Here is a 22,160-nt window from a genome sequence, read left to right on the forward strand (position 1 = left end):
ATAGGTATTTCTCACGGATGCAAGGTGTGCATGTACCCGTGGCTCTTTGTGCAACCCTCTGCAGGTGTTTGGGTGAGAGAATGTAGTCTTCATGCCACAGCTGGCAAAACTATTACAGATCGGTTTCCCCTATTCTTCATCTGGCATAGAAATGCTGGCTAGGTAAAGGCAAAGGGACCCCTGACCGTTAGGTCCAGTCGCGGATGACTCTGGGGTTGTGGCGCTCATCTCGCTTTACTGGCCGAGGGAGCCAGCGTACAGCTTCCAGATCATGTGGCCAGCATGACTAAGCCGCTTCTGGCGAACCAGAGCTGTGCACAGAAACGCCGTTTACCTTCCCTCCGGACTGGTACCTATTTATCTACTGGCACTTTGACATGCTTTCGAACTGCTAGGTTGGCAGGAGCAGAGACCAAGCAATGGGAGCCCACCCCATTGCGGGGATTCGAACCGCCGACCTTCTGATCGACAAGCCCAAGAGGCTCTGTGGTTTAGACCACAGCGCCACCCACATGCTGGCTACTAGCCTCATTATAGGCTGGTAGAAAAGAAGTCAGCAGGCTGATCTGAGACTTATCCCTGTTTTATTCTGGATTGTTTTATTAGATTTTTAAAAAAATGTAAATTGCTTTGAGATTTTTCCCCCTTTAAACTACAAAACTGTAGACAAATGAATTTATTTATTTATTTCTAATTTATTATTATTATTTCCACGAGGGTGAGGAATAGCGACCAGACAGTCTGTACTGGTGACTGCAACCTGGGTTTAAGGCACCATTTGGCGATTAGCTTGTATATCTGAGTTTCTAACGTGGGGTTGTGGGGGGGGGGATGATAGCCAGTTGTGTGGGTGCATGAGTTGAACTGACTTTCCCTTGCAATACCTCAGGGGTCAGCAACCTTTTTCAGCTGTGGGCTGGTCCCTCAGACCATGTGGTGGGTCGGACTATATTTTGAAAAAAAAATATATGAACAAATTCCTATGCCCCACAAATAACCCAGAGATGCATTTTAAATAAAAGCACACATTCTACTCATGTAAAAACACGCTGTTTCCTGGACCATCCGTGGGCTGGATTGAGAAGATGATTGGGCCACATCCAGCCCATGGGCCTTAGGTTGCCTACCCCTTCAATACCTCATGCTCCCCTCCCTTCATCTGCTCTAGAGGGTCCCTGCAGATTTTGAGGAGGATCAGAAGGGGAAGGTCTGTTTGTCCAACACAGGATTTTACCCAGGGTCTGAGCGATAAATGATGATGCAGTAATCTTGGACGATTCCCATTTCTTTCTATGTTGGTAGGTGGCTGATGATTCTGTCTGGAGGGAGAGTTCTGTTAGCAGGGTGCCACAACCAAACAGGTCTTCCCCAGCCAGTCCCACACACCACCACCTCACCTCAGAACATTGGGGCGGGAGGCTTGGAGAAGGGCTTCCAAATATTATCTTGGTGCTTGATGTGGGCGTAGGCTTGAGTTTTAAGCATCTGGTGTCCAGACAGAAGTAGAGAAATTGGTCATTATAACTTATGTGCTAAGACTTCTTACACTGAGTTACTTGGTTGTTGTTGGATGATAAACAAAGGATTGAAATTCAGATTCCAAAGAGGAATGGAACACTCTTTATTTCCCTAATATTCAAAGTAGCTGCTTTATCACACTAGGTATAAAACAGTGAATGCTAATTGGGATCAAAACCAGGTGAAGACAAAAATTGGGTCAAGGTATTTTTGGGGTGAAGGAACTCTAATGGTTTATGTTGAGTGCCCTGCCTTTTGCACAGACACTTATATTCATGGGCTGGAAAGTTTCTGGGTTGCTGGAAGCACAAAAGCCTATTTCTCAGAAGGGTACATTTATTTGGGAAAGTACAGAGTAGGTGTCATATGCAAACTCATGTTAACTGTTGTTTGTACTTCTGGCTGATAAGGCCACTTTGTGCTCAGAGTAATACAGGAAATGATGCACTGCAGAAACTAAAAGTGGCAGAAAGGAAAATGGAATGTATTGGCAAAATCTCAGAAGCAAGGAGGCTCTTTGTGATTCTTGGAAACTAGAAACTTGGCAGACATGTGCTTGAGTTTTTATTTCAAAACACCTATGTAGCATCTTTTTTATATTTGGATCTCAAAAGTAACAGAAGCTAGAAAGCAAGTAAGTGTGTGTGTATAATGAAAGTCAACAAATAAACAAGCTATAGAGAGGGGTGGGGGGATCACCATTTTAAAAGATGCTTTCAGCAGAGGCAGTAAAACTCAGTGAGGTTGGCCCACCTGTCTTCCGACCATTAAAGGATGCTGCAGGGAGGGATGCTTCATGTGATGTGAGCTGGGCCAGAAGCATTGGATTGGCTGTGCCACCATGCTGAGCTCTGTATACCTCTCTCCATCCTGTTGGGAACCAGCTGCAACACTGTGTGTCTAGAATGCAAGTGAACAACACTGCCCTGCCTGTGCCATCCCACTGACTGGTACACAGAGGTTCACACAGATTCCTGGTGAAAGATAGGGGAAGTCCCACATACACTCAGTTCTGATATTCCCCACCCTCCATCAACACGTTCCTCCCAGCACTGTCCTCAGGGCAGCAGGCTTTATGTGATGGTGGGGCAAGGCAGGTTAAAATGCTCAAAGCTTTGAGGGTCATCGCTGAATCAAACACCCTTTCAGGTTATTCCTCTAAGTGTGCAAACCCGTTTTGGAACGTTCTAGTCTCGCCATATTTACAAATGCCACGGCAACCATATCTGCTAAAATCCCTTTTGAGAAATAATTCTTGATTTTGTTGGAAGGTGTCTTAAGAACACAACGGTTCTGAGGCATTTGAAATGAATTTATCCTGTCTCTGCTGGTTTTGTAAGCAGGTGGTTAACTTGATCAACTTTTTATTTTAAAGTTTCCATGTAGTAAATTTTCTGGTGACTCAGAAAATGCTGACTAGTTACTTTTGGTGTTCTAACTTGAGTACAGAACACATCCAAGTACTGTATTGTTGTAGTCAGCTGACCAGCTGTGTGAAGATCTCTTAATTAATTCCAACTCCTTAATGACTTTGAAATCTGATGCGAAATGCATCCTACTCTCTCTATACTTGGCTAAATGTGCCACCTTGACTAATTGTGGTTTCGTGAAGGGGATGGCAGAAAGCAGTTTTCATCTCTCAAGAGGAATTGGTCTTCTTCATGAGTCAGCTGTAGCAGTGGCTCTTGCTATGCTAACTCCTGAGAACGTCCCCATAGTTTGAATTCTGCCCGGGCATAAAGTTCTGCAATAACCCAACAGTGGTCTTTTAGATTCTGGTAGAGTATCTGTGCTTCTTCAGATTGTTTGTATGAAAGAGATCTGATCTTTGCCTTTTCTGACTTTTACCCTTTCGTAGGTGCCTGACTTGCATTTGGAATCCCAAAGACTAAAGAAAGAACATCTGACAAGCTGGAATGTTAGTTTTAACTTTTCAAGATCTCTGGGTTAGGAAGATTAAAGGAATCATATAAATTCGCCCAAGACTGTTGTAGGGCAGTCCTTGAAGGATTTGCTGTTCTCAAGCATTTGATCACTCACCATGAACGTGACGAGCTTGTTCTCCTTCACAAGCCCAGCTGTTAAAAGACTGCTAGGATGGAAGCAAGGGGACGAAGAGGAAAAATGGGCTGAGAAAGCTGTTGATGCCCTAGTAAAAAAACTGAAGAAGAAAAAAGGAGCAATGGAAGAGTTGGAGAAGGCATTGAGCTGCCCAGGTCAGCCCAGCAACTGTGTCACAATTCCCCGTTCGCTGGATGGGAGGCTCCAGGTGTCCCATCGGAAAGGGCTGCCCCATGTAATTTATTGCCGTGTGTGGCGCTGGCCTGATCTGCAGAGCCATCATGAACTTAAACCACTGGAATGCTGTGAGTTTCCCTTTGGTTCAAAGCAGAAGGAAGTTTGCATCAATCCCTATCACTATAAGCGAGTGGAAAGTCCTGGTAGGTATCTTTGTGCATACTTTGATTTTATTAGCTTACACAATGCCTTTTCCCAACAGCTCAACTGCAATCAGATTTAAGATTATAGGACTGCTAAACTAGAGAAATAGAATGCGCAGCTTGTTGGGAGTAGATCCTAGAATCATAAGAGTTGGAAGGGACCCTGAGCATCATCTAGTCCAGCCCCCTGCTATGCAGGATTATACAGCTGTTCCTTACGGGGATCGAACCTGCAGCCTTGCCATTATCAGCACCACACTCTATCCAATGGAGCTATCTCAGTTATCTTAGCTATACTACTGAACCATCTTAAGACAGTAGCTCACCACATCTATGCTTACTCAGGTACTTGTAGGGCATAATAAACTGATATACTTCACTCTCCCTTGTACATTATAGCTGTAATCTCTGTGTTACAAATACTATGCGACTCTTAAAAAATTCAGTAGGTTAGTAATGGCTCCCTGTGGTAGAGGAAGCGAAAGTAAAACTTGCAGTGGCATATGACCTTCAGCGATGCGTTCTGCTAAGCAGTGAAATAAACGAGCTGCTTTGATGACTATGTGTCTGGGACTGTTGACTTCCTATATTAGACTTGGGTGCAGCAGTTTCTTAGGCAGAGATCTTGTTGGAAGCCAGCCTCGAGTTGTCTGTCCCACGTTGGGGAAAACTGCTCAAAAGCTCATGAGAATAGTAGATCTGTTGCTCTTGCTAGAACTGAATAAATCTTTCCCAGTTCCATACTAGATTTTAGTACACCTGGTGTTTTTATAAGAGATTATAAACATTGAATGAGAGGGGCAAAACTGATTCCATAGTTGTGCACTGTTTTGAGGCTGTGTAGCAGATAGGTAAATGGTTGCACAGTAAATCTATTTTCCATAAGCAGATTTGGAAAGCTAGTGCAATTTTTGTTCAGCAAATTACTTTGATAGACCAGAACTGGTTCTCTCTCCGCTTTAAACTGGAGGAGGGGGAGAGATTGGTATGGATAAAAGTTGCAGGGAGTATCCCAATTATTCCAAGTATCCCAATTTGCATACTTGAGCTCCAGAAAACTGTACTATAGATATTTTGTGTGTGTGTGTGTGTGTATGGGGGGGTGTGAACACTGTGAAAAGTGATATGCCATTTGGAAAGCTGAGACTGCTAACAGCAGCTGAAGGGCAGGAGTAACTTAAAACTGGCAATTCAAAGCTTGGAGAATCCAAGCTTTGTCAGCATGCTTCCTGGTAAGATTGCTGCATATATGTAGAGACGGGAGGAGGAAGAAGTGATAGGGGAAGCTTGTCGTCATCTGGCAAACACTCCAGCACAATTGTCGGAAAGAAGTGCCTTGCGCAGGCATGTCTGTAACAGCTAGCTGTAACGGACTATACAAAGCCATGGGCTGTGTACACAAAAGTGTTGTAGTTTAAAAGACTGTGCTAAGTCTAACTGGCTGATTTTTGGTAAATATTTAAACATGCCTCTGAATCTAATGTAATAAGGGGTCATGTTTGTCTCCTCCTGGAGCTGTAAGGATGTGAATTCTGGTCTTGGAAACTTTGTGTTTTGTGAAGTCTTTTGTTTTGTAATGCAAAGGTAGCAGTCCTTCAGTGACTACCTTTTGCCTTCAAACTAATTCGTTCCTTTTACAGATCCTAAATATTGTATGTCTGAGTACAACGAACTTCCAAGTAATTACACTTAACACAGTCTACTCCTCCCAGGCTGGGCTTCTCTTGTATCTGCATTTTCAAGTTAACAATTTAAATGACTAACGTAGGTGTGCTCTAGTCATATTCGGAAGAATCAAGTGCACTCTTTTGACCTTAGGATTAAATTGCAAAAGGAAGAAAGAACAAGCAATTTAGCTAATTTGTTAATGTGCTGAAATTCATTTTAATTGGATATAACCACAGATTAAGAGCTGTAGTTCTCTTACCTTGTTATCTGTCCTGGAAGTAGGGTTGTGAATCTTTTCCTCCCTCTCCCACTGGCAGCAGAGTTTTTTTTCAATAATTCTAACACATGGATATATCTGTAGGTTAAGTTCTTAAACATTGAGATGTAAGCTTGGAACCCCTCTGTATGTAGTTTAGGCAGGTGGTGGGAGGCACTAAGTTTCAAGCAGAACAAAGAAAAACTGGCAATCTTCTTGGTAAATGTATCTGCCATGCTAATTCTTCCTTCCTAAATTGGAGGATGCCTTGTCACACCTGAACAAAGAGTGGTTTTGCTTTTAAAAAATATTACATTTATATCCCACCTTTGCTCCCAAGAGAGTCCAATTTCCTGGGTAAATAGCTAGTAGTGATGATGTGTGTGTGTGTGTGTGTGTGTGTGTGTGTGTGTGTTTGAAATCCGATGTATTCTATAAACTTGGACATTTTGGAACACTTGGCTGGTATATGCTTTAAAACATTGAAGACAGAACTGGCTTCTGGTTTCCTCGTAAACTTTCCTTGTAAAGAGCCTCTGGGATGAATAATTTGTCTTGACCTCAGTTTTTGTTGTTCTTGGGACTTTGCCCACTCTATAGTAAGAGGGGAGGATATTAAGGCTCCCCTTAAGAGACACTGTCTGATTTGTAGTTTTATTATATTACTAAAACGGCCTTCCCTAAACTTTCCTCCAGTTGTTGTTGGGCTCCAACTCCCATCACTCCAGCCAACATAGCCAGTGGTCATGGATGAAGGGAGTTGCAGTTCAGTGACATCTAGAGAGCCACAAGTAGGCCAACCTTAAGTATCCATGCTAGTATCTCCCTTCATAGATAGTGAAATGAGTGGTTCGGTGTGGTTTTTTTTAAGGCACACATGCATACACATTTAATTTAAATACACACACTTGGTTAGCAGCAACTGTCTCAACGAGCCCTTCGTAAAGCTCTTAGGTGCTTGGATAACCTGTTAAAATATTTCCTGAACCAATTTCCTGTAATGTATGCAAGTTTTAGCCAGCACACAAGCAAATATAATGTGGAGTATTGACATTAAAAGTTAGGTCTTGAAGTGTACAATGTAAACCAAAAGTATATTTACATTTTGTGATGTGATGCCCTGGATGAATCCCTCTAAAATGCTTGAAATCATCTTTTGCAATAGCGATGAGCTTCGATACTGAACTTGGTGTCTTTAAGTGGATGCCAGTGGAATTCATGAGTCAGCAGTGGCTCCATGGTTTCCATGACTAAGAACATACCCAGGCATTCAGTCCTCATGTGATTTATTATCATGTGGGGGCGAAAAGGAGGGACATGCTTGCTAGCCTGGCTCCCCTCTTTCCCCAGTCACATTCCCCTGATGACCAGTCCCAGCCATTTTAGTGGGATTCATTTAGGGGTGGTTTTTTTGGTTTGTTTCTTTACATCAGTTGATGGAATGATACACAGTGCTAGAAACTCCTTAAACCAACATTACAGTCGCCAAAATGGAATGTCTAGTTGCCATTTTTTGGGCAAGGTGGCTCCTATGTCTTTATTTTTTTCAAATGATGGACTGACTGATTATCAGTTAAACATCTGGCTAGTTCAGATGACAGCCTTTAGCTAGATGAAGAACTATGAGAACTTAATGAAGAAAAGTCACTTTATCCAGGGACAGTCCACATATATATTGGCCTATTCCTACCTCTTTCTCTTAATGGTTACACTGACCATTCATAACGTAAGAGTATTCTTCACAGCTGTGAGCAGGGCAGCGGGGTGGGGTAAGTGAAGACAAACTACAACCATTAACTTATAACGTTGTTCACTGCTCCTGCTCAGGCTGCACAGAAAAAGCATTTTGGTTGCTGAAATTCATTCTGATGGTGCAAATAGCATCCTGAACTACAACTACTCCAAGCTATATAGTTTTGGAAGACCTAATGTCAATACTGTATAGTGTTGTCTTGAAACTGTAACGTAGGCTGCAACAAATTTGATCTCAACTATGCAACAGGCTAGTTTCTCATTGGTAGGCTTGTCTCCTTTGCCTGTTACGTAACATGCGGACATAATAATCCATGCTTTTAGTGTAGATGTGAACAGTTATGGCCTAATGCAAGGGTCAGCAATTTTTTTCAGCAAGGGGCCGGTCCACTGTCCCTCAGATCTTGTGGGGGGCCCGACTATATTTTGAAAAAAATTAATGATGCAAGAGCTCCATGAGCCCCGGTAGCTGCTTGCCTGTGTCTTGCGAGCAGCAAGGGCTGTCGGTGGCGGGGGATGATGAGTGGTGTGCGAAAGTGCTCTGGAGAGGGGCTGCTTAAAATGGCGGCCGCTCAAGCGCTACTGCTGCTGGCACCAACAAAGCCCAGCCCCCTTCCTCCTCTAGGCAGGGCAGGGAGAAGCCAGGAGGAGGGAGGGAGGAGGCGCTGCTGCCATGTGAGGGAGAGGGAAAGAACACGTGCACGGGCGATCCACGTGGCGATTCCTGGACTGTCTGTGAGCCGGATCCAGATTCGGCCCGCGGGCCTTGGTTTGCCAACCCATGGCCTATTGTGATTGGATGCACGCTGTGGTTATCACCTGTACTATGACATTCACCTTTCAAGAAGGCCTTTCAGAAGTGCAGAAGAGGGAAAGAAGAGTAATAATAATAATAATAATAATAAATATTTATATCCCGCCCTCCCCAGCTGAAGCTGGGCTCAGGGCGGCTAACAACAATAAAATAGTGCAACATTCTAGAAACATTTCATTATAAAAATTAATTAAAATCAAATCAAATTGATGGCAACCATTAAGCTAACGTTCTGTGAGTAGGGACAAGGCGGGCTACATCTATTGTGCTTGGCAATGCTGCTGTGCAGCAAAACAAACTTTTAGTTAGTAACCATCACTAGGTGAACAAAGCGGACATTACTGACGACAGAGTTGCTCTAGAGAGAGTACCAGAACGCAACTGCTCTCCTTGTAAATCAGTTCCTTTTTCATTTCAAGAAAGGAAAGTGATAACGCTCTACAGCTGTATCCTCCAGTATCTTGCAACCTCTCCAAATAACAGATCAGTGCCTCTTGGTTACTTTGCAGCAACAGGTGTGCTTGGCTCAACATAGCCAAAGTCTCAAGCTGTCTCTTCAATTATGCCTCTTCCTCTGGGCTGGCAGCTACTTCTGAGATCAGCTTCCTTTCCTGCTGTGTCGAATTTTAGCAATTTATTTTGTACAGTGGAGGTGTCCAACTTGATCAAGCTAAGCGTGCTTATCCCAATCCAACTACAGGCAGGTTTTTCATCTGACCCTCTTGGGGTTTTGCCCTCTTGCTCAAGGATGTTAATTTGGGGGACCCGGGTCACTGGGAAGCTCCTGTGCTTTTACTGATGGCACTGGTGGGAAGATTTCCTAGCGCAGAAATGGGAGAAGCCACACTCAAGTCGACCTGCTGCTTTTTTAAAGGTGTCTGAAAAGGTATAGACTCCTTCTCAGAGTCTGGGACAGGCAACTCTTCCCATCCCAATAGCTAGCATTTGTATCCCACCAGGGGGTCTCACTAACTCGCTACAAGCTGCCCTAAAAGTGATGCGCATAGGTTGAAGTATGCATGTTTGTCTTCTGTTGGAGCAGGTTCAGACTGAAGCCTCTTGCCATTTCTGGGAGCTAAATTAGTGCTTGGTCCCACATCTCTGCTTCTGAGAGCACACATCACGGTGCTTGTGTTTTGCAAACTGTGTTTTTATTAAGGGAAATCTCACGATAGGCAGCTTTCACATACTTTCGCAATGTGGGAGAGTTTTAAATTAGCGACATGGTTTCCATGAGCTGTTAAGGAAACGCCATACCAAAAGCGACACTTTCTTTTCCCCTCTGCCCTTTGTCTGTCGTTTGCATGGAAAATCCAGTGTCTTTGGAACCTTGGAGAAAATGACTAGTGTATCCACTTTTAGATTGCTAAAAGCACTTTGAAGATTCTCTTTCCAACTATTCTCGAAATGCAAAACAAGCCCCCCCCCCCCGAAAAAAAACTTAGTGTTTCATATGCCTTTGTTTAAATGTGTGAGAGAGGAGAGGAACGATGTGGCTTGTTCTGGTAATCATTCTAGGCTCAGTCTCCTTACAGGAACCAAGGAGAAGATGCAACATTTTCAACAGATACCAGGGGAACTGTTAATGTCCTGACCTGGTGCTCATAGGCAGTAATCAGCTGAACGAAGGGAAATAACTTGAAGCAAAATTCAGAAAAGAAAGAGGTGATCCTGGTTAGAGAGATGGACTCTTGGAATAGGGATTTGGCTTGTTATGGACAAGACTTGAAAAATCAGGTTCATCGTTTGGGGGCACTCCTACATCAGGCTCTGCATCTAAATGTCCAAATAGTGCTGTTGCTGAAGATGCAGGGAGTTCACAGGAAGCCAGGTGACAGAAGATTCAGAGAAGGCAGATTGTATGTCTAGAGATTGTGTCTCATGGGGTAGTGGACAAGGTTGCCTTTGCCCAGCTTAGGTTGGTGCACTATCTGCATCTGTTCCAGAAAAGATCAGACCCAGCCACAGTAACGCATGCCTTGCTAGCATCCAGGTTGGGTTACTGTAATGTCCTCTGCATGAAATTGCCTTGAGACTTCAGAAACCTTCAGCTGGTCCGGAATCTAATTGCAAGGATGTCAATGGATGCTCACCAAAGATACCATACCACACAGATTCTGTAATAGCTGCGTTTGTTGCAAAATTATTTCCTTCACATAATTTTAAGTGCTGGTGATGACAGTTAAAACAATAAATGGCTTTGTGCCATGATACCTGGATCTATACCTAAGATGGATTAGAGAGACCCATCTGAGTCCCATTCATAGTTGAGGAAGATATATGGAGAGCCATCTCAGTGGCTGCATCCAGATTGTGGAATACCTCGCCCAGCAAGATCTATTTTACCCCCTCTTACACATTTCGTTGCTCACTTGTTAAATCTTCCCTCTTCTGGCAACTGTCTATCTAGCTGGGCAGGTGAATTTCATATGCTGAAGCCTCATCTGAGAATGTTCTGACACTCCTAGTCCGTTTCTGAGTTTTGTGCTGTTCTCTTTTATGGGAATGTGCTTTTACTTTTTTTAATTGTTGTAAAATGCCAAGTACAAATGCACTGGAAGAGTCTGTTTAATGCAAATGCACTGGACAGACTGGGTAAAAGTTTAACAAATAAAAGAGAAAAGGCAGCTTAATGTAAATATAGTCATATGGTGGGGGCGCTGGGTGAATCCTAACTTTGTGTATATACTGAGGGCATCTGAGCTCATGGAGATTGACCAGAAAAGGGATCTTAGGGTCATGGTGGATAGCTCACTGAAAATATTGACTCAGTTTGCGGCAGATGTGACAAGGGTGAATTACCTCAGGATCATTAGGGAAAAAACAAAAAAACAATTCTTCCAATACCATTTTTAGTGTGATCATGCTTATTATACTGTGTACAGTCCATGTTCAACTGTCTGGTGTCTGACTTATTCCTAAGTTGGGTCTAAAGCTTTGGGAGCAGCCCAATTCAGACTACTTTGGAGAAGGTCCATTTTGTATCAAACAAGGCCCAAATCCTTGCAAAGTTGCCTATTTGATTCTGGATTTGGATTCTCTCTGAAGCAGATGCACACTCCTACTATATACAGTAGTACTTTGGGTTACAGACGCTTCAGGTTACAGACACTTCAGGTTATAGACTCCGCTAACCCATAAATAGTACTTCGGGTTGAGAACTTTGCTTCAGGATGAGAACAGAAATCGCATGGCAGCAGCGGAAGGCCCCATTAGCTAAAGTGGAACCTCAGGTTAAGAACAGACCTCCAGAATGAATTAAGTTCTTAACCCGAGGTACCACTGTATAATATGACTTTCAGGATCCTCTGCAGCCTGCTGCTTAATACTAGTTGCTAGGGAGCAACAATGGGAGAGGGTTTTTTGTCATCATGTTCTGCCCGTGAGTTTCCCATAGATATCTAGTTGGCAACTGTAGGAAACTGTAGCATTTCAGTATTAACCTTTTAGCGCATTGCTTATACTAAAAATAAACTTTCAGCTGTTGTCTCTTTAAGTTCTCTGTCCATAGCCTATGTAGTGCTATCATTGTCTTCAGAAGAATTTCCTAGTTAACAAGGTTTTGGCTTACAAACCATTAAGTGGTTAGCAAGCCAGCAAAATGCACTAAAAGTTTCAAACGTTGGCATTAAATATACAAAACACTGCTCCGTGTTTTGTAAATAAAAACGCAGCAAAATCCTTTGATTATCTTGTTTCCAGCTACTGTGAAAACCGAGTTTACGACTCTGGGACCATGGCAGTCAGTGTGCCACTGTATGAATTTAAGTTATGTGAATGTGAATACCCCACATGCAATGGTTGCATCCATGGAAGAGTTTGCCTTTGTTCTGTAAGTGTGGTCTTGAACTAAGTTTTCGGTTTTTCTCTCCCCCCCCCCTTTCCAGTTCTTCCTCCAGTGCTTGTTCCGAGACACAGTGAATACAACCCACAGCACAGTCTCCTGGCTCAATTCCGTGTGCCACAAAACGAGCCACACATGCCACACAATGCTACTTTCCCAGACTCTTTCCAACAACCCAATAGCCATCCGTTTCCTCACTCGCCTAACAGCAGCTACCCAAACTCCCCGGGAAGCAGCAGTGGCACCTATCCTCACTCACCTGCCAGCTCGGACCCAGGAAGTCCTTTCCAGATGCCAGGTAAGCTTGCTCCAAGAGGCCTTGGTAGTAAGTTCTCAGTGTCAGGAGCATGGTTGGGACGCTTGTTCTGCTTGGGTCAATATCTCATGGCAACCAATGAAAATGCAAAACATTTGCATGCTTTTAAAGGTTTCTTTATGGCAATTAAAACTACAGTGGAACCTTGGTTCTTGAACTTAATCTGTTCTGGAAGTCCATTTGACTCCCGAAGCCATTGGAAAACCAAGGTGCAGCTTCCGATTGGCTGCAGGAGCTCAAGTGGAACCCGCAGCGGATGTTTGGCTTCCGAAAAACGTACAAAAACTAGAACACTTAACTTCCGGGTTTGCCGTGTTCGGGAGCCGATTTGTTCAACAACTAAGCCGTTCAAGAACCGAGGTATGACTGTACATACTTTTTGTCAAAGACCATAATTTTATGATCAGTGCAATTGGGACAATAGCTGCAATTTTTGCCCACTGAACCTTTGGATGTGTTAAACTTTCACCTGTCAGTTCTCGGAAACTGTGAATAGGTGTTGCGTAATGTCTCTCTGGCTTTACCTAGTCTGCAAAGAAAAGTTTTTGAAACTACGGAGCATCCAAGGATTTTAATGAATTACCACATAAAGATAGCATTAAAAGATTTATCTTAGCTGATCGTGAGAGCATTATGCGCTGCTAGAGAATTGGTCACTGGAAATTGGACCCATAGAGTTATTCACTAGCTAGAACTTCATTTGTAGAAAATGATGTAGCATAACCTTGAAGTTAGTTACGAATCTGGTAAAAAAATGAGGGGAGCTGCACCTGCCCTCTAGATTAGAAGTCAAAGCAGTGAGGTGCTTTGTTCAACTAGGATTCCAGATTGGTGCTAGAAGATCAAATCCAAATGACCAGGGGAAGGCAATTGTCCATTGAAAATAAAACAAAACCCACACTTCACATTGGTTCAAGAAGGAGGTTCAACTTTATTAGTAGAAGTATCTTATGACATGAGTTTACAGTGTCTCAAAAGGGCAAGTAGACAAAGAGTAGCATGAATCATAGAATCATAGAGTTGGAAGAGACCACAAGGGCCATCGAGTCCAACCCCCTGCTAAGCAGGAAACACCATCAGACCACTCCTGACATATGGTTGTCAAGCTTTGTTGTTGAAGTTTGCACTTTTAAATGTTGCACAGAAATAGCTTTTTCTCACTGTTCATTAGTTCTTCCAAATCTCTCTTGTGTGTTTTGGGTTGTAAAAAGATACTAAAGAACGGCTTAGTTGTGTTTAAACTTCTAAAAAATTAAACCAATGTAGGAACACACAAACATGGATGAAGAGAAGAAGTATTCAAACTATTCCTGGTGTAGCAATCAACAACTGTATAGCTGGTGACAGCTTAAACCTAAGGATTCTGGCTGGCTACCCGGCAATAAACTGGGCTTAGCAGCACTGATGTCAACAGCACATGAGTGTAAATCTTGCTATGTACTGGATTGCAGCCCCTGTTTGCTAGTTACTTGGTTCATCTCCTAATTGAAATGCTTTATTTTGATGTGATCATGCATTAACAGCTCACCTGAAAGCCACAGGCCACCAGTAATTCCATGCAGGTGAGTGGGCTGGTGGAGGAAGGACAGATCACTCCATTCTCCTCTGCCATTTGGTTTCTGTGCTAATGTGGAGTAAGGAAAGCCTGATCCTCAGTTCTGTCCCTCCTCTGTCATTCCACTCGATCAAATGCATTTTTTAAAAAACTAGCCTGCATTTCTGCACATCTTTAAAAGAGGGGGGCTTCCCTTCCAGCATGAGAATATGGGTTCCTCTTAGTAGGTTGGCAACTTTAACTGGCTTCTTTGTAAGGCTGCTTTAGCTGCTGTTAGTTCTGTTGCAGCACCATAATAGGGAATTATTGCTGTTGGAACTGGGAAGGTAGGAAAAACAGAAGTACAATAGTGCTGGCTGTAATCTTTTTCCAGCAGGACTGATATTTATTAAGCACCTAAAATCACTATCTATGATAAACATACATTAAAAAAAAAACCTCCTCAAGATCGCTTATCTCATGTAGAATAACTTTACCTTTATCTGCTTCAAAGCCTAGTTCCCTAAAAAAGAAACTCTAAACTATTATTCCTTGATCAGAAAATAATGGCTTCCGTTGTTAGCCTTGTTTATAAGAGTTTAGTTTTATCTAGCAAGTCTCACTGGAGACACAGGAATGAAGGGTTTTATTGGGTTATCATAAATAGGTGGAAATGGTTGCTTGACCTGTCTTAGCGCTTTCTACTAATGTACAAAAAGAAATTAAATTATCTGTCCTGTATGTTTCCCATTTAGCTGATACTCCCCCTCCTGCTTATCTGCCTCCAGAAGATCAGATGACACAGGATGGTTCACAGCCAATGGACACCAATATGATGGCACCTTCAATTCCTCCAGAAATAAGCAGAGGAGGTGAAACACTTAGGTTTTTTTCTCCCCCTTTTAATAAGAAATGTGGTCTAACATATATATGTGGCATGTGGAGTATAAACATGGTTGTAGCATACATTTTATGAATAGGAAGCTGTGAATGATCATATCTGAATTATGGACTTCCAATAGGTTTCTGGTTGGCCACTGTGAGAACAGGGTGCAGGACTAGATTTTCTGATCCAACAGAGGTGGCCTTAGGTTCTTATGATTTATAATGGTGCACTCATGCTCTGGACTAAGAGTCTGGCATAATAGCAAGTAAATGTCAGTGGATGTCTTCTCCCCAAGTAACAAGGTATGAAAAATGGTGTTTCAGCCAAACTTGCACCAAATCATGCACTGCTTCTTCCTCCTCATAGCTGCAGGCAAGATGCTCAGATAACCAAAGTGTGCATTCTGTGCCAGCAAGATTAGTTTTGTAGCCATCTTGGAAAAATAAGAGTAGACAACCTCTTGGTTATTTAACATTTTGTTTTAAAGCTGGCTCACAACTGATAAAGCAAATCTTTGGGTAGTTTTGCTGATCTGTTCATTTCATGTAGACCTTGTTGCTGACAAAAGCAAGAAGCAAATTTATCCTTGTTTTTGCCTGACTCTGTACACCTTCTGCACACATTAGTTTTCTGATTGTCCTGTATCTTTGTCCTGTCATTCTTGCATTCCTTAGGAATAGCCCCAGTAAGCAGAGGGCTGTGTGTCTAACCAGTCTTTAAGTGTTTGTTTGGATATTCTGGTCACAACAAACTGCTGTGTACTGGGTCGTAAGAGATGCATATAAATAGTGTGCTTCTCATTAGGTTGGCTCCAGTTCATGTGGCAGGATCATAAAATTTCTGCCACCGGCACTGCCACATGTAGTGTTGTGTGTTGGCTAGACCATGACCATAGCAGTTTCATCCAAGAGCACTGTCAAGATGGCTGGATCTGGAACCAGATTATTTTTACAAGCTGTGTTGTTACCAGAAATCACAGCACTTGCAGCGTTACCCACTTCTGTGTTCACAATGGCAGTTTCCTGCACGCCCTTCCCACTGTGGCTTTGGGGCCAGATATTTTAGCAGGAGGCAGGGAACAGTATGTACTGGACAGCTGAAGGATGTTGCAATCACAAGCACAGAAGTAGTAATGCTGCAGGCCCAATGACTAGTAGCAACTAGTGGCAGATGCTCCCTCTAAATCTGGTAACTTTTTCCTCCCCTGATCTTAATATCCCTCCCTTCCCATTTTTTTTTTCTTTTTAGAGGGTGAAACTACACTTGCTTATTTCCTTTACACTTACATTGTTTACGCACACCTGTTTCCCTTAATTCTGTGAGCTCATTTCTCTACTCCTGTACCTCTACCTGGTACGTACGGTCACATCCTTTGTTTTATAGCCCTTCAGAAAAGGTCTGCTGAAGTTCGCATATAGGAAGGGCACCGGCAGTAAACGTAGGCTCAAGCACTCTCGCTGCAGACATTTAGAGAGGCTTGTTCTTTGTGAAGATTTGTTAGTCTTAAGAGATTTGACTTAACAAGCTGCATCCTGTCAGTGAAGTTGGGTAACTCCTATTGTTGGCTCATGCTGGGAATGGAGAGACAAAGCACACCTGCTCTGCATGACTTAAGGCAAATGTGAGGAAGTTAGTATGAAATCTGTGTGAGAGAGATATGATTTCATTCTGCAGGAATGGCCAGCTGGCAGGATTTCTTCCCGAGTTTGAGAACTAGGGCAAAGCTGTGTGCAGCCTTAATGGTTGCTGGCATCTTACTGTGAAGAGTGCACCTACTTACTAATAATTAAAGGCTGCCATACAATGACTTGAAAGGATTAAAAATATCATGGCTTGTTTGAATCAGCACTTCTTTGCATAGCTTTGGTAATCAGTGAACAGGATGGAGAAAAACCTTATTTACAAAAAAGTATACACCGCTGTATCATAAAAATATACCAGGAGTTTACAACAACATAAAAAGAGTTTATATTGTGGTAGGATATGGTATATTATAAGTTTAAAAACTAGTTAAAAGCAAAAAGAAATGAAAAAACCAACAATAGACCACGATGAGGGATGTACTCTTTAATTGCCTGCATAAGCCTGATGGAATAGAAAAGTTTTCAGCAGGTGTTTCAAAGTTGGCACAGAAGGTGGCTGCTGAATCTCTGTTGGCAAGGTGCTCCACAGGACTGGCCAATGGCACTAAAGGCTCAAATTCTCATTGTTGTCATATGAGGCTCGCCAACTCGGGGAATATAGTCTGCCATCTTCAATTCCACAAAATTGGTTTCCTACAGCCAAAACTACATTTGTGACTGTCCCTTCTTAGCTACCACAAGTCACTGTGGTGTAGTGGTTTGTGTCAGATGAAGGCTGAGAGTTCTCAAATTCAGATCCCAATCTGGCCATGAAGCCCACTTTGGGCCAGGTGGAAAAAGGCCTGCAAGGCAGGGAGCAGATCTTCCAGGAGTCACAGCTGAGATGGTCATAGAGTGCCCCAGGAGGTCATTATGATGGACAACTGAGGCCAGGGTATGCCAGCCCAGCAACAGCTGTAGTACAAGCACTCCTAGCTGTAGAGGGCAATTGGGACTTCTGTGGCAGGCTGAAATCCTGGAGTACTAGGAACCTCTTCCTTCAGGGACAGTGCAACCCATTCTAGATTGGGTCATCCACCTGATTCCTGAACACAGGAACCACCTACCCACAACACCTCTGTGTTAGAAGGATTCACTCTCAGTTGGTTGGTTTCCAACAAGCCCATCACTGCTTCAGGGCCAACAGCATTTTCTCAGCTTCTGATCCAATTGACATGGACAGATAAGTGCTTGGTACTTGCAACACCATGCTCCAAATCCCCAGCAACCAGTGATTTAACATGGCAGTTGAGTTACCATAGGAGACAGAATGGACCCTAAAGGGTGAGACCCTGACTTGCAAGTGCAACTCCACCATGATATGGACATATTGCTCAAGTCTTTTGAGCAATAGTTCCCGGTGCAAAGGATACATTTTGAATTGCATACTGTCCAATGGCTTCATTGTAAATAGGCATGGTTTACGGTAGCACATCTGGGTTTACTAAAGCGTTGAAGTGGGCTGTGATGAAAAGGATTGCCGCTAGGTGACCAGTCAACATCGATTGGTAAATTGAGTGAGACCTGGTAGTTTTCTTTCTAGCTCATTTGCCACACAAACACAGCCCACCTGCCCAAACATAGAGATAAGTAAAGCTTACTGGTTACAATCATTTTGGGGGGAAGCCAGTCTAATCATTCTACTGCAGGGACTCTCAACCTAACCAATTAGTAGATTATCAGCCCCAGTTTTTGTGAGTCTACTTGTAAAGCAGGGTGGTAAAAAGAATCTGCTCACTGCTTGTTAAAGGACCAGTTGGAGCTTCTTCTCTTTTCGCTATGTGGAGGCTTTGATTGAATTGCTAGTGTGGCTCATATGTATTGCATAATAGGGCATTGTGAGAGAATGACTTCTAATTAGCAGCTGTGTAGCCAGATTATTTTTTCCCCCTTTTGGTTCTTCACTGATCTTAAGCCAAAACCTACACACTGAAAATAAATAAAACTTTAAAGCCCAGGAACTCATTAATTCTAGTGTCACTGATTTCTGATTTTCCTCCTTTCCAGATGTTCAGGCAGTTGCTTATGAAGAGCCAAAACACTGGTGCTCTATTGTCTACTATGAGCTTAACAATCGTGTTGGAGAGGCATTTCATGCCTCTTCAACAAGTGTGCTGGTCGATGGCTTCACTGATCCGTCAAACAACAAGAACAGATTTTGCCTAGGGCTGCTCTCCAATGTTAACCGGAATTCCACCATTGAGAACACCAGGCGGCATATTGGCAAAGGTACTGTGGGGTTTTGTTCATATTTGAAAGTGGAAAGAGAGAGGAGCTGGGATGCAAGCAACATTTGTTTGCCTCAAGGCTTCATTGAGAAGCAACATATTCAGCGTTACACAATGTAATCTCCTTGCAAACAAGGAAATTTCGACAACACATAGAAACAGGGTTGCACACGATCCAAATTCCAACTAGACAGTTTTCTCCCAAATTGTTTTGTTGGAAGAAAAACCTCTTGAGCTGCAACTAAGCTGGTGGATCTATTACTACACAAGGTTCTTATATAGGGGTTAAAATCACTATTGGGCTCCCTGATGCAGCTCCAGGAGTATTAACATAGCTTGCAAAATACTGGAGAAGGCTTTTTTGCAAAGGGCAGAGAAGTTGGCATCTTTTGCTTTCTCAGTTCAGAATCTGAAATTGTTTCCAAGGTAAAATAGTACTGAGATCCATAGGAGAAAAAGAGGAATTGTTTAAAATTTATCTCTATCTTTTATAGAAGCGTTTGTATTACAGTATATGCCACCTGTTTTAACCCATAATACCCCCAATATATAAAACTATATAAAAAACAATGTGCTGTCTCCTTTATTTTAAGAACTGAAGTAATTTAGTAATGTTCTGGTTTTCTTTTTCTAGAAGCATTTGCTTTTTCTCTCTCTCTTTTTTTAAACAAAAAAAAAGATGGTCTTGAGTGAAGACTATAGCTTCTATACTTTAAATTGTCTTGGAATAAAAATAGTTTAGTCAATTATTTGTATTAATAATTCCCTACTTGGTTTTGCTGGCATATGACTTGGTTTTACAAAGCCAGATATGAACAAGGGATACTCCCCCCCCCCCCCCCGGGTATGACTGGTATTTTGGCTATATAAAAGATGGCTATCTCTTCCAGGTATGTGTAAGACACAGTTGGGGACTATCCACTACTGGTGCCTTTAAAACTATTCATAACATGCCTTTTGGTGGTGCACTGAAGGACTTTTAAAAGTTTGAATAGCAGCAGGGTTTTAATCTTTTTTGCCCGTAACAGCCCCATTCCTTACTAGGGATCTAGTTATGGACAAATTATTTCATTACATTTATATCTTTCCCTTCCTCCAAGAAGTTCAAGGTGATGTACATGGCATCTCATTTATCCTGTCAACAATCTGTGAAATAAGTTAGGCTGAGAGATAGTATTAACCCAGTTGAGCTTCAGTGTTTGAGGGAGCTGTTGAACCCTGTAGTAGATATCCCCAGTACTAGTCTGACATTCTGACCATTATGCCACACTGGTGGCCCAATTTGAGAAAATAGCTGTAGCCTCTAAATTTCACTTTGGGTCAAAGATCACTAGATGGCAGATAGCCACCAATAAGGAAGCGTATGCCTAATTTCTCTAGTTGAATCAGTATTAGTGCCTGGGACCTATAGATATGCAGCACATAGGAGTTCCTATTTCCTTTTATTAAAGGGTTCAGTAAGATGTCTTAGTCTTAAATTTTGCTATTGAAAATTATCACACACACACACACTACTAGATTTATTACCTTTTTATTTTCAAAGAAATATGCATATTTAAGATGATCTGCTAAAACTACAGTAAAACCCCAATTTAAATAGAAGCTAAAACTCAGACCAGATAAAATGAAGAAGTACTTGGTTTGCTTGGCTAATGTTGTTGGCAGATGTTGTTCTATCCCATTGGTTTCATTAGATACAAATTCACCTGCACCCCCTAGTTTTTAACTAGAAAAACCCTTCAAATCTAAGGATATGTGCAGTTGTCCACAAAAGCAGGTGTCCAAAAAATGTTGCCTATACAGCGTGTGAATAATAAATTTGGACAACTGCAGTTATGCGGTTGGGCCAGGTATATAAAATCCATGCATCACTGTGGAGAAGGTGTATGATCCTCATTTGGACAACAGCACCAGAAAATACTCATACCCATTCACTGCTGCTTTGAATACCTGCAGCAGTCTGAAGTGCTTTAACTTCAGAATAAAACTAACAGAATCATGTCTCTCTTATAGGAGTTCACCTGTATTATGTCGGTGGTGAAGTCTATGCAGAGTGCCTTAGTGACAGTAGTATATTTGTGCAAAGTCGAAATTGCAATTACCATCATGGCTTCCACCCAACTACAGTCTGCAAAATTCCAAGTGGCTGCAGTTTGAAAATTTTCAACAACCAAGAGTTTGCTCAACTTCTGGCTCAGTCAGTGAACCATGGCTTTGAAACTGTGTATGAACTCACCAAGATGTGCACTATCCGCATGAGCTTTGTAAAGGTAAGCAAGGCTTTGAGGTGAGTGTGTCTTCGCGAGGCCTTGGCCTGGGAATAGCAACCTAGACAGACAAAGGCATGTGCATGCAAATGCTGCCCAAAACTTAAATCTTTTGGGGGCTGCTGCTGAGCCTGCTCAACAAATCCTCCAAAAAGTACTCTAGAGCTGAAGCTAAGAAATACTTGATTTTTTAAAATTGCACTGTGTCTTTCATGTTAATCAAACTTAAAAGTGAAAGATATTAACCTGGATTTTGTGAATTGTAGCTCTAGCTCCAGAACCAATGGCAGCACTAGAAACATACATTCTTTTTTAAAAAAGGAAGAAAATTATATCCACTTTATTTTCACAAAAAATCGTGTTCAGCAGTAAATGTCTGCCAGTTAAAAAACCCCAATATTAGCAGTCATAAAGCAATAAAACTATACCTTGTGACAGGAGAGAAATCACCCCAATGGGTCTAATGCCTATCAGAAACGTCTTTCCTATTAAGTGGAAGGCCAGTAAGAAGCTTGGTAGGTGTTCCCTGTGCAGAGAGTTCTATAATCTGGGTGCAGCCACTGAGAAATAAAGAAATGTTGTTTGGCTGACTTGTTCAGCGGTACCTTAACATCCATCCAAAAAAAAATCTCTGAATTTCTAGAGATAAGGTGCACAGACACTGGATACAAAATAGATGGTAGTGTGTATGGGGAAAAAATAGTACAAAGAATTGAGAGAGCAGCACTGCCTGACTAAACATCAACAGGTGTTTCCCCTTGAAAGTAGAAGACATTACAGCACAAGCTGCCCCACCCCATTGAGCGTGATCACTTACTTGGAAGATTCATGTCTTCAGGGCTTTCAATCGGGCCCATCTGGCAAGGTTTTAAATCTACTTCAGATTAAAATTCAGAGATCAGAAAATGGTTGCGCTCCTTTAATGCAAAAAATAAAAATAATGTCTCCTTTACTCAATATGACGCCATGTTACTGTCTTTGGATTCTCAGAATGCAATTAAATCTGTAGCAAGA

At 42.3% G+C, this 22,160-nt stretch overlaps 1 protein-coding gene across 2 annotated transcripts in view; it reads left to right on the forward strand.

Annotated features, from left to right (window-relative positions):
- SMAD1 (SMAD family member 1) overlaps window positions 1-22,160 on the forward strand; it is a 36,232-nt gene that overhangs the window by 12,808 nt on the left and 1,264 nt on the right. The window contains exons 2-6 of one of the 2 annotated variants that reach the window (XM_079990611.1): window positions 3,377-3,959; window positions 12,337-12,591; window positions 14,899-15,015; window positions 18,659-18,880; window positions 20,893-21,149. In XM_079990611.1, coding sequence (XP_079846737.1) covers window positions 3,560-3,959; window positions 12,337-12,591; window positions 14,899-15,015; window positions 18,659-18,880; window positions 20,893-21,149 — 1,251 coding nt within the window. In that variant the 5' untranslated portion in view covers window positions 3,377-3,559. Of the gene's footprint in view, window positions 1-3,376; window positions 3,960-12,336; window positions 12,592-14,898; window positions 15,016-18,656; window positions 18,881-20,892; window positions 21,150-22,160 lie in introns of both variants that reach the window. The other variant, XM_079990612.1, reaches the window with a different exon arrangement.

The sequence above is a fragment of the Podarcis cretensis genome (genome assembly GCF_951804945.1).
Source record: "Podarcis cretensis genome assembly, chromosome: 9".
Taxonomy (NCBI): domain Eukaryota; kingdom Metazoa; phylum Chordata; class Lepidosauria; order Squamata; family Lacertidae; genus Podarcis; species Podarcis cretensis.